The sequence below is a fragment of the Lipomyces doorenjongii genome (genome assembly GCF_038497915.1).
Source record: "Lipomyces doorenjongii strain NRRL Y-27504 unplaced genomic scaffold V1508scaffold_18, whole genome shotgun sequence".
In the NCBI taxonomy this organism is placed as follows: domain Eukaryota; kingdom Fungi; phylum Ascomycota; class Lipomycetes; order Lipomycetales; family Lipomycetaceae; genus Lipomyces; species Lipomyces doorenjongii.
Window position 1 is genome coordinate 290,001 of NW_027118085.1, and position 11,735 is coordinate 301,735.

The 11,735-nt window shown below is 47.1% G+C and overlaps 7 protein-coding genes across 7 annotated transcripts; 5 read left to right on the forward strand and 2 right to left on the reverse strand.

Annotated features, from left to right (window-relative positions):
- Positions 1-84: 84 nt before the first annotated feature.
- Positions 85-1,036, reverse strand: V1508DRAFT_461358 (Oxo-4-hydroxy-4-carboxy-5-ureidoimidazoline decarboxylase). The gene is made up of 2 exons (XM_066942804.1): positions 473-1,036; positions 85-420 (listed from the first exon to the last, which is right to left on the reverse strand). Exons 1-2 carry the CDS (start codon positions 950-952, stop codon positions 364-366), a joined length of 537 nt encoding a protein of 178 aa, XP_066796479.1. The 5' UTR covers positions 953-1,036; the 3' UTR covers positions 85-363.
- Positions 1,037-1,176: 140 nt separating this feature from the next.
- On the forward strand, positions 1,177-2,523 carry V1508DRAFT_455331 (DNA/pantothenate metabolism flavoprotein). Its single transcript, XM_066942612.1, has 3 exons — positions 1,177-1,449; positions 1,511-1,733; positions 1,783-2,523. Exons 1-3 carry the CDS (start codon positions 1,231-1,233, stop codon positions 2,376-2,378), a joined length of 1,038 nt encoding a protein of 345 aa, XP_066796480.1. The 5' UTR covers positions 1,177-1,230; the 3' UTR covers positions 2,379-2,523.
- A 180-nt stretch (positions 2,524-2,703) lies between these two features.
- V1508DRAFT_415815 (branched-chain alpha-ketoacid dehydrogenase) lies at positions 2,704-4,186 on the forward strand. Its single transcript, XM_066940129.1, has one exon. The coding sequence runs from the start codon at positions 2,748-2,750 to the stop codon at positions 4,095-4,097; it is 1,350 nt and encodes a 449-aa protein (XP_066796481.1). The 5' UTR covers positions 2,704-2,747; the 3' UTR covers positions 4,098-4,186.
- A 313-nt stretch (positions 4,187-4,499) lies between these two features.
- V1508DRAFT_403849 (uncharacterized protein) lies at positions 4,500-5,057 on the forward strand (the record flags this gene model as incomplete). The annotated part of the gene is made up of 2 exons (XM_066938582.1): positions 4,500-4,851; positions 4,900-5,057. 2 exons carry the CDS (start codon positions 4,500-4,502, stop codon positions 5,055-5,057), a joined length of 510 nt encoding a protein of 169 aa, XP_066796482.1.
- Positions 5,058-6,294: 1,237 nt separating this feature from the next.
- On the forward strand, positions 6,295-7,050 carry V1508DRAFT_353104 (uncharacterized protein; the record flags this gene model as incomplete). Its single annotated transcript, XM_066936872.1, has 1 exon — positions 6,295-7,050. The coding sequence occupies one exon, from the start codon at positions 6,295-6,297 to the stop codon at positions 7,048-7,050; it is 756 nt and encodes a 251-aa protein (XP_066796483.1).
- Positions 7,051-7,231: 181 nt separating this feature from the next.
- On the reverse strand, positions 7,232-7,943 carry V1508DRAFT_415818 (uncharacterized protein). The gene is made up of 2 exons (XM_066940130.1): positions 7,400-7,943; positions 7,232-7,350 (listed from the first exon to the last, which is right to left on the reverse strand). Exons 1-2 carry the CDS (start codon positions 7,753-7,755, stop codon positions 7,290-7,292), a joined length of 417 nt encoding a protein of 138 aa, XP_066796484.1. The 5' UTR covers positions 7,756-7,943; the 3' UTR covers positions 7,232-7,289.
- A 131-nt stretch (positions 7,944-8,074) lies between these two features.
- On the forward strand, positions 8,075-11,499 carry V1508DRAFT_369390 (uncharacterized protein). Its single transcript, XM_066937438.1, has 4 exons — positions 8,075-8,512; positions 8,570-9,804; positions 9,852-10,175; positions 10,223-11,499. The coding sequence occupies exons 1-4, from the start codon at positions 8,316-8,318 to the stop codon at positions 11,245-11,247; spliced, it is 2,781 nt and encodes a 926-aa protein (XP_066796485.1). The 5' UTR covers positions 8,075-8,315; the 3' UTR covers positions 11,248-11,499.
- The last annotated feature ends 236 nt before the right edge of the window (positions 11,500-11,735 follow it).

The window sequence follows — 11,735 nt, forward strand, 5'->3', positions numbered from 1 at the left end:
TGCCCTAACCCCCGCCGCATTTGGCGATTACGTCTGGTTTGGTACAAAACCCGCACTAGAAGTAAAACAAACTGCAGATTATCCCAGGCGCCAACATGTCCAGTATCGGATATGAGATATCTATCCTACAGATGATACGTTCCGTGGATTCTGTGGATGCGCTGCATATATTGACAACTTTTGACTACGCTTCGATCTATATAGTTTAATTACGGAAACGCGCGTATGTAGCCTATTTGCTTGCTCTATTTATCTATGCCACATTTTATGGCTGTATGACTTGTGTCCCTTTCCGCTGTGCACTATACAAATCATCACCTTCAGCATCGCGAACACTAAGAAAACGCCAAGATCACTCTAGTTCTACTCTAACGCCGCACCCAGCTTCTTCGCTCTATCGATGGCAATGTCGCACATGGCCTGAATTTAAATGATTAGGCCACTATGATGCACATTGAGGAAAGACACTTACATTCACGGCTTCTATCTTCTCCAGTTCATACTCTCCGCGCGTAATCCGTGACCGCATGTTGGCCATGATCGCGTCTCTCGGACGGCCATTTACAAACACTACGTATCGTAGTCCCGGAAATTTCTCTTCATATTCCTTATTCAATGCGGCCAATGCCTCTGCCTCACCCTGGAGACTGGCCTGCTCGGCAACAGAATGGGCAGAGTCGATCTTGCGAGCGCCAAGACGCGGATGAGCAGCGAGAATTTCCAGCAACACTTCGCGTTTCGTTGCATCATTCTGTGATTCCGAAGCGAGGTTGAGCAGAACTGCTCTAGAATAAGCAACGAGCTTGCCGTAGGATGTCACGCTTAAAAAGCCAGGAAGAATCAAAGACTCAAGCGCCGGAGATCTTTCCAAGAGGTGTGTGATAATGGTGATTCGATCCTCAGTGGAGAGCGATGGAAACGCACTTGGTGGTGGGAGTTCGTAGTCTGCCATGGATATCCGAGAGCGCGGCTAGAACGTAGAGAGGACGACATGTCTCGAGAAATTTCGACGAGATGTTCAAAGAAATTTATTTGCAGCGAGCTGGGGAAGCTTAATAAATGGATTGGGTGCCTGCCTCCTTGGAGAAGGCCGACGTGTTGGCCTATGCTTCTGACGCCGCCGGAGCCGCAGACATGCCAATTGGCCGGCGAAAGCCGAGGTCGCCCGCCGCCGTACTTGAAACCAACCGCAAACACTCTTATCGCCAATCGTCGTAGTCCATCGCAGCAATGGATTCGCATATTCCGTCACCTCCGACTCGGCGACTCTCGACTGGCGAGCGAGAAAACGCCATTGATCGTACCATTCCGCTGTTTCCTCCAGCTGTCGAAATAGACGAACACAACTACTTCGACAACAATGATCCTCCGGAGTATCTAGAAAGCATGATTTCTGGTGCTCACGAGTTTGTCAAATTTCATAAATATAACCGAGTTGTTTTAGTAACGGTGAGCACTTGGGGGTCGCTACTGCCCAAGCGGAGTTTACTAACATTCGTTGTATGTGTAGTCCGGTGGAACCACTGTTCCTCTCGAGAATCAAACTGTTCGATTTATTGACAATTTCTCTGCTGGCACTCGTGGTGCTACTTCTGCAGAGTATTTTCTGGAGAATGGATATGCCGTAATCTTCTTGCATAGGCAGTTCAGCTTGCTGCCGTACTCCCGTCATTATTCACACTCAACCAACTGTTTCTTAGACTTCATGGAAGAAAAGAACGGCAAGGTTGTGGGTAAGTACCGTTATATTCTTTCTGTCTGTTCACACCTGACATATTCCAGTCGATCCGAAATACCAAGAAGAAATGCTGTCAGTTTTACGCAAGTACCAAACTGCAAAAGCAAAGAACCTCCTTCTTCTTCTCCCATTCACCACCATCAACCAGTACCTTCACACGCTCCGAGCATTGAGTGTTACGTTACAGCCGCTTAAATCTCGAGCGCTATTTTACTTAGCGGCAGCGGTGTCAGATTTTTTCGTGCCACTTCACCGAATTCCCGAGCATAAAATTCAGTCAAAGGCAGGCGGCAACAAGCTTCTTATGAGCCTCGACCCTGTTCCGAAGTTCCTTCATCGTCTGGTAGAAAAATGGGCACCGGGAGCGATGATCATTTCATTCAAGCTTGAGACGGACTCATCCATCCTGCTGTCGAAGTCTCGGCAGGCGCTCGAGCGGTACTCGCACCAACTTGTTATTGGAAACTTACTACAAACTCGCAAAAAGGAAGTCGTGTTTGTCGAACCAGACGCACCAGCACACTGGATCCGTCTTACGCCGGCGCAGGAGGCAGCTGGGATTGATATTGAAAGCCTGATTATCCCTGCGATAGTGAAGCGTCATACTGTCTGGATAAAGGAATCGGGCAACAGCGCCTAATATTTTGGCATGGTTTGGTAAAGAATGCATTGCGTGAGAGATAGTTATAGATAATAAATGCGTGTAATATACTTTTGTCGATGAACGGTCATTTAGACGATTGAATCAAGGTAATAGCTACATATAATTGACTTATACAATATTACAATCGGTCACGTCCATCTTCAAAGTCCGAATATCTCCAGTCCCTTACGAGCGTAGCTTTTGTTAATGTTGTGCCTCAGGAACAATACCAAAGGTATACACAAACCCTAGCCCGCAAGCCAAGTTGCCGAATGACGTTTACATTTGTATGGGTCATCTACTTGTGCCTCTTCCCGGTGTCATTCAACAACCTCCATAACCTCCATACCATTAGATCACACAACGATGGGAAGTAGGAGCGCCCTGCTCGATGGCCGGGGTACAATATCCAGATGTCTTCCGCTGTCGCTCCACCGTGCGCGAAGAACCCGGTCACTCAAAAATCATCATGGCCTGACACATGTCGCCAAGAGGTTCAACTCCGACATGCCCCCCTCCACGGTTTCGTCGCGACATTTCTACCAGAATGAGATACTACTCGATTTTGCAGCACGCTCATCGAGGCCTGTATCTTTGCGTCAACTAGCGTTCTTCGGGATGAAGCTTACGAACGAGAAAATAATCCAATCGGCCAATTTCGTTCGACAAGAGCTGCCAACTCGAATGGCCCACCGCATTCACGATATGCAAAGTCTTCCGTATTCAATTGTGCGAAACAATCATATATCATACGTGTATGAACTATACTATCATTCATTCAACACCATTCGGCGTTTCCCAGTCATCAAAACAGTCGAAGATAATGATCGGTTCTGTGATGTTCTCAGGGAGCTATTGGCACATCATACGGCTGTGATCCCGCACCTAGTTATGGGCGTTATTGAGTGCTCAGATCTGATTGACTCCAAGAGAATGGACAATTTTATGGAATCGATGCTAAGGAGTAGGATTTCCCGACGTGTGGTCACAGAGCAGCACATCGCTTTGACCGATGCATTCCTCAAGGATCCAAATTTCAAGCCAACCGAGCAAGTAGGACAAGTATTTTTCCAGTGCAGTGCTGCAGATGTTGTGCGACAATGCGACACGCTTGCCCGAAGCCTCACGCAGTCTTCTCGTGAAGATATACCCATTCCTGAGCTTGTTTTCGAAGGAGACGTCAACACCAAGTTCGCGTGTGTCGCTAGTCACCTACGCTACATGGTCGGAGAAATCCTACGCAACACCTTCGAAGCCTCAGCCGAGCGCTACCAAGCAATGGGAAACCCCCCCTCGTCGGTATTGGTAACGATAATTGATGCGCCTCAGCATGTGACCTTCCGATTTTCGGACCGGGCTGGCGGAATCCCTCCGGAGATCGTACCATACCTCTGGAGCTTCGCGAAGGGGCCACGAAGCATGATCCGACATCATAATTTTAAACAAGTGCCCGTATTAGAGGCAATCGTAGAAGAATTGGAAACGTCCGTCGCGGTTCCTATGGGACAGAGGAAGCGTATCAGCAGCCTTACCAGCTTGACGACTCGGTCGCCTACTTTGAGACTCGGAATGGGGCTTCCGATGTGCAAGATATATGCGGAGTTTTGGGGTGGCAAAATTGCAGTCAAGTCAATAGAAGGATTTGGATGTGATGTGTTTTTGCATATATCGAAGTTAGGCAACGAGAGCCGCTTTGTACAGATGAATAACATTTGAAGGGCTGCTGCCTGTTGGTGTTGATAGTTGGTTCTCGCTGGCGTTTAGAGTACGTTAATGGTCTGAATGTTTGAATGCATGTATCATACATATTCCAGTGAACTGCTCAGTGACAGTCACCTCGCAAACCTCGGTGACTGTGCCTGTGAATAGCTAGTAAGAGTAAGCTTCAGAATAGTGTTAGGGGTCGTTTGGCTCGCACCATAATAACTTTAAGGTACCTACCCCTGACGCGTTGTTAACGCGACTGGAAGATGGCACAGTAAACAAACGGGTCCTGATCAGTCCGGCTTGGAATTATCATTACCAAAGTCTTTTATCCATACAGGGTTGATTACCAGATAAACAGCTCTTCTCGTTTATTCAAGTTTCTCGAGGCGGAAGACTTGGTTTATTAGTATCATGAGCAATCAGCAGGACAATTCTTTCCATATTCAACAACATCAACCAAGAATGCAGAACACATATTCTCGTCATCAATACGGCTCCACAACTAGAAAGTCGAGATCATTTCATAGGCCCTCATTTTTGCCTAGGTGGGGAGATAAAAATGAACAGCAAAGACCCTCACCCGATTATGCTCCGCGTAATGGATCCGAATCTCCAACTCAGCGATTTCCGGGATCTTCGAGGACAGGTCCAGCTATGGAAACGTCCAGACATATGCAATCGGAAGTGACCGATGTCATCTACGTGGGCCATTTGTCACCCGCTGTCTCGGAAAAGGACTTATATGATGTTTTCTCTAGCTATGGTATGATTTAATTTACCTCCCGGATCTGCATGACTAACTGGGTCTTAGGTCATATAGAAAGCATTTTTCGGCGCCGTGCAAATAGCTCAAGCTCAGAGACTGAAGGGCCTAGCTATTATGCTTTTGTTCGCTTTTCAGACTCAGGGTCCGCATTCATGGCCATCTCAGGACGCGACGGTACAATTCTGGCCGGACGAAGAATGTAACTATATATTGTCGTGGGCTGGTTTTAGCAATTCGATTTTAACGAACTACAGTACTGTCAGACCTCGTAACAACTCAGGAGGAAACTCTATTCGTGGGTCGCCCAACAACAGGTCTAATCAAGCGCCTAGTCCCTATACGCGTGAAGCTCGGACCGTATCCGTTCACTCAGTCCACAGTGATCGCTCATACAGTTCTGAGCCATCCCGACTTCTTATTGTTGCTAACATTCCTCTTGACATGTACCCCGAAGATCTGTATCGGTTATTTTCTAGATTTGGGGCAGTTACCAGTTTAGTCATTCACGAGCAGATGGATGAGTATGGGAGACGATACGGCGATGTATTGATGGCCACTTCTTCTTTCGCCAAGCAAGCGCTTGAAGGTCTACAGGGAGTGGATGTGCGAGGATACATTCTCGAAGTCAATTACAAGCCGTCTGGAGTGCCACAACCCGCGGTTGTGCCTCTAATGTACTGGGCCCAATCGGAGACCGGATCTGCTCCTCAGGCGGTAATGTATCCACGGTATGCAACTATGCCTATGCCGAACTATGGTCCGCAATATGCTATGCCATTCACGGTTTATTGGAATCCATCTACAGGTGATTACTACCCATGCTACACAAGCCCTCCAGAGTACTTCTATCCAGGAGCAGAATACCAAACATATAGCGGATATTCTCACTATCTACCGTACTCTGCCCGGACGCGGACGCCGTCTGTCCGATCCGCTCAACCAGTCCAGAGTGATGAAGCAGACGATGGCGTTGACACAGAACCCGAGATAGCGTCGATACCAAGCTCGCCGACTTCTGACGACACCGATATTATTTCCCCGGATAGCCGCCATTCAGACGGCCGTCATTCGGTCGTCGGCACAGTGAACTATCGGCCCTCTCGCCCAATGTCGCGTGTACGTTCACTTACATTTGACACAGATAGTGACGGTCGCCCCATTATCCAAACACATCGTGCATACGGCAGACAAACTTTCGCTGTCAAAACTGTGGAGAAAACGATTCCCGATGTCTTGAAGCCAATTGATCCTTGTAACCTCTTTGTGAAGAATTTAGATGATGCAGTCATTACAGGTACGGAACAGCTGAAAGGTCTCTTTGTGTCATTTGGAGAGATATTCTCAGCTCACCTTGCCACATATCCCAATACGTCAGTCTCCAGAAATTTTGGTTTTGTGGCCTTTAGATCTCCAGACGACGCGTTGAAAGCAAAAGAAGCAATGGATGGTAAATTAATTGGCAAGAAACGCATATTTGTCAGCTTTGCAGAAAGAAAGGACGACCGATCACAACGTCTTCGTCAGATTTTCTACCCGCCTAATGAGCAAGATAGTCCAGTGGAGAGTTCTACAAAGTCTCCGCATCATACGAGTTCATCGGCCTCGTCATCTAGCAATGTCACACCTACTGACAGTGTACGATCAATTCAGCAGACAGAGACAGCTGCAACATCACCGTTATATGCGCCTGACACGGATGAGCTTGGCGTTGCAGGACTTCATAATACTGATAAGAAGAAAGAAAACACGAAGAGCACCAATGTGTCCCCTACATCTTCATATTCCAGTACCGGAGGCCCAGTTATGCCTCGAGAAACAGACTCACCTACAAAAACCTGCAGTCCCAAAAGCTATTCAATTCCATTGGAATCTCGAAAAGATGGGAATACGGTTCATCCAATGGACGCTTCATTGGTTAAAGCAACCACAATCAACACTGAACCGGCAACTAGTTTATATTCTGGCAAGCGCTATCACAACCGATCTGGTAACTATGGATCAAGACGGGGTAGGAATTGGCATGGTAACAGTCGAGGTGGGCGTTCAGCCGGGAATGAGCGGGGCGGTAGTATCAGGCTGGTAACTTCGGAGAACAATCCGACTGATACTGTCAAGGGAGTCGACGAGTCAGCCGCCACCTTCACTGCAATTGAGGTTGAAATCAAGGAGACAGCAAATGGGGAGGTGTTCTTGTAACAAATGCTTGTTATACCTCGAAAGAGGACTGAGGGCTGTAGGAGGATCATGCTGCATACTTTGTTAATGGTCGTTAAATGGTACGGTCTTCTTGGTGTGCAGTTCACATTTATTGTTAGGAGTTGACTCTGTTTGTCTGTATATTTTGCACTGTTTCTGATACGTTATGATAATTAATGAATTTGTTTTATGAATCACTAGTATTTGAGATAGTCTAAAACATATCTTGTCTGCACCGTCTAAGGTTTAGAACCGTCGATCTCGTCCATTTCTTTTTCTATCCACTGCTTAAACCGATTTCTGCATCAATTAGCACCAGCGGCGCGGATCAATCAATAGACTCACTCACTGCATGAATTCCTCAAAATCCCAATCCGCATCAGATAATCGTTTCAGGTCGTCAGCCCATATGTAGCACTGCGCCTTTACTGCCTCTCCGGTATCCTCGATAGTCACTATAACCGTCCTCCTTTCGTATTCATCGCCTTCAAATTCATCTAGACGACTGACTTGCTCCTCAGAAAGGTTCCGCACTAAGATACCTTTTACTGACGAATTCAACGACGGTATTAGGGCGGGGTATGATTCGTCGATGAGTCCAAATCTGGAGTAGTTCTCTAAAACAGCTTTATGGAGCGATATTGGCGATTCGATGGGAAGGTCAAATGTGTTGTACAGTACGCGGGCGAGGACTTTTGGCGACATCAATGTGCCATAGCTAGATCCATTGTACTTTGTCGTCAGCACCTGTCGCAGACAAAGCTTACAAAAATTCAAAAACCTAACCAGAAAGCAGAAACAGGAGGCATCAAATTCTTAATTGTTAAAAGGCCAACCTGTCGTAGATTTGCAGCAGTCTACGCGAATTCGAAAGGAGAGGACTGATGGCCTTGGTCTGTCTCATTAAACGCGTGGTCATGTGGGATGCATACTATGTTGCTGTGGAGACCCGCCGACATTTGCGGCTCGAAGTCAAAACAAAGAGCGTCGATGGCATGTGGCGCTATACTTTTGTGTTGTTACATATAACCCCGTTTTCATCAGCGCGTTTACACCTGACACACGTAAATCACTGGGTCGGTTTACAACAATCGATTGAACGTCTACCGGCATCGGCATTCTGGCGTACGTCTATTTAAAAGTGGTGTTATTTGGATTACATAAAATCTTAAATTGCTCCACAAGTAGTAACAATTTCCACTCTTCGACGCGCACGTCGGCCACTTCCACGCAATTGCATTTCTCCCACACTCGGTCAATGCACAATGACCGTATTACCAACTAGATTTCCTTGCCTTTGTAAGGCGCTATATTCCTGGTCTGGCGAACAAGAGGACGACTTGGGTTTTGTTGAAGGCGACATAATTGAGTGCCTCCATTCCGGCGATGGGCAATGGTGGTTTGGACGATTACAACGGAACAAAGTCGTCGGCAATTTCCCATCTAATTTTGTCACCATGATGTAGGTTGTATGACTTGTATATTATTATGCAAGAAGAGTGAAGGCTAAATCGAATAGTGGCGATACACCGACGAAATCTCTGGAACCGGAATTCGCATTCCGGTCTACATCAAGAAACAATGCCCACTCGACAATGTACAACAACAATATGTACGACAAAATTGATTACTTTCCCAGATACGATCACATTACGTCATCTGAAGACGACGACATTGAAGACAATATACCGCCGCCGGCACCACCACCCCACACGGTGTTATATCGCGCAAAGTCGACTATGTCAATGTGTCGTCCTGAGAACGAGAACTCACCTGTAAAGCGCTCACAGACGCCGTCGAGAACAGTTATGGACGATGTCATGAAGAACTTGTATAATAACGGTTCCCCAAACCTGTTAGGATTAGGTCGGCGAGCCGCGACGCAAATGACAAATCGTGCTTCTGAATCTGAAGACCCAGTATCGCCAAATTTGAACGGAAAATCCACAGGCTTTACGCGTAAGCTTACATTGAACCGTCCGAAAAGTAGCTTGGGAATTGCGCGGGATCGGGAAGAAGTCACCGATGAAGATATGCGCAGACCTGTTAGCGCCAAACCCGAAGCAGTCTTACATCCTCGGCGAAGCCTTTTGCGAATCAAGTCACTTTCGCGATCAAATACGGTTAACACGTCTTCGACGGGTTCCAATAGTGTATTGTCGGCCTCGAGCAACAGTACAGCTCCCACGACGATAACCGATATGAGTGCTACCTCTGCAGGAAGTTTTGCAAGACGAAAGGCAATGAGTAGGATGTCTAATAATGACAATGATAAGACGTATAGTGAAATACCGGTTATGTTGCCTTCCGCGATCAGAACAGGTCATCAGCCCCTGCAGACGAAGTCCAGTTTTGCAGCACTCAAGCTTAAGAAATCCGGATTTTTCAGCAAGATCAAAACACTCGGTAGCGGCTCTTCAAGTGGCAAATCCACCACGTCTTTCGGACCATTAGAGATCTCAGAGCCCCGTGCATTCACGCACAGTAGCTTGACATCGCACAGCTCAGCTGGTATATCTAATGTCCGTCACGACTCTGTGTCACCCAGAGACTCACAGTCAACGCAGTGGATTCAGGTCCAGACAGATATGCACCGAGCGCACTCGATGAGTCAGAACGAACGGGCTGAACGTCGACGACGGCAGCAGCTGGAGGGATACTCAGTGCTGAACCCCCTAGCTGTAATAAGGAAGCAAGTTGAAGGCGATGAAGGTGCTGACGGCCAGTTGGTTGAGAACGGGATGGATGTATCAAGTACGTTATTCTTATTCCGATGAAGCGATTTTGACTAATGACAGTAGAATTCAATTTTAATACTCTCGACAAGGTTGTTCGCGCTTTATCAATTCCGTCTCTTGCAACGCTATCTTCATTCACAATAACTGTTCTTTGTCGGCCATACAAGTCTGATCTTCAGCGGCTCCGAGCCATATTCATATTTTGCACTGAGCGCATAATATGGCAACAGGCGCCACCACCACTGGACGAGTATGAGGAGCCTAGCTACGATATAGCACGAATATTCCGGTCCAAGAAAGCTAGTTCGGATGAGCTTGCAAATTGCGTGAGGTCAATGTGCGATTTACTTCAAATACCATGCGATGTTGTCACGGGATATTTGAGAGGTGAGAGGTTATTACGACATTATGATACCTGAAGCTAATGATAATAGCACCGGGTGAAACGGTCGACAGTCAAACTTCACGAGTGAATCATGCTTGGAACGCAGTTGTCGTCGACGGGGAGTGGAGAATGATCGATGCGTCCCTTGCCAGTCCCACGCATCCACGTCGGTCACTCTACACCAACTGTCCATCGACAGCTGCAGAAGATTTTTACTTTCTGGCTAGACCTAGTGAGCTCCTATTTACGCATATTCCGCGATATAGGACACAGCAGCACATACTACCAAAACTTTCTCAAGAACTTCTACTTGACTTGCCGTCGATATGCCCAGCTATGTTCAAGTACAATCTATTCCTTTCAGAATTTGACACGTCGCTGTTACGTACATCAGGAGCAGATGTCATTCAAATTGACGTTCAGGCTCCTGTTGATGTTGATTGTATCGCCGATATCGAAGTACGAGGGTACTGCGTGGACTCGGATGGGGACCTGATGGAATCCGGAGAAGTCCTCAAATGCCCAGCATTATCACAGCCATTCTGGATTCGCGGCCAACGAACGTTCCGAGTCAAGTCTGTGTTACCAAAAGACGAAAGTACAGGAGTGCTTAAAATATACGCTGGGAGGCGTGGGCTTTTGCAGTCAGTCAGAGATAACCCGTATCCACTAGCGATCGCGTTCCCGGTGTCGCATTCGGGATCGAGCAAGCCATTTAGTTTTGTGGCTCGGATACCGACTCCGCAGGCGCTGCGATACGATGTCTACATTGTGAAGCCGCAGTGTCGGGACTTATTGTTTGGCAATGCTTATATGTTTGAGTTGAAGCAGTTCCCAAATAATGTCGAGGCGCCGACGTATTCGCCGACGAAGCAGGCAAAACTGGCGGTGCAGTCACCGTCGGGCAAGATTACGCGGTTGACGCCGAAGGATGACATTCCTGATTATGGGATGCATCCGATGGTGTGGGAGGGTGTGGTTTCGTGTAATGAGGTTGGCGTGTGGAGGGGGTTGGTCACGGCAGATAGGAGCTCCGCATGGTGTATATTTGCTGAGTGGAGTTGTGTGCGATAAGAGTGTAAATCGACGTTCAAGTTTAGCTTGTATTTACGATAGATAATATTTCCATTTGGTTCATATTATGTTTTGTATACATTCGCTATATCATTTGAGTGATATCTGATTAGCGATCCAGATCAACACAACTATTCAGCTATGATCATGCAGAAATTTGTATTGACGACAACAGGATAAAGCGGAAGCATTGGCGCGTTGCTTGTCGGGACGGATCAGAATGAGGGTCAGACAAGGGAGAATAGACAAGGGTTACAACTAAAGACAAAAAGGATGAGAACAGGGTCAAAAACCAAGTAAAATTTGAGTTTGGGAAGCAAACTTACGTAAAATTCATTCAAGTGCGCGTTCATACGCACTCGTTTTCCATCGTGTTGTCACGTGATGATTATCGACGCCTATCCTCTCCTCTCTCTCGGTTCGACTTTGGGTGCCGGGGCATCGGTCCTGTTCCTGGTCTGTCTGTCTTGACAACTCATGGTGGCCGA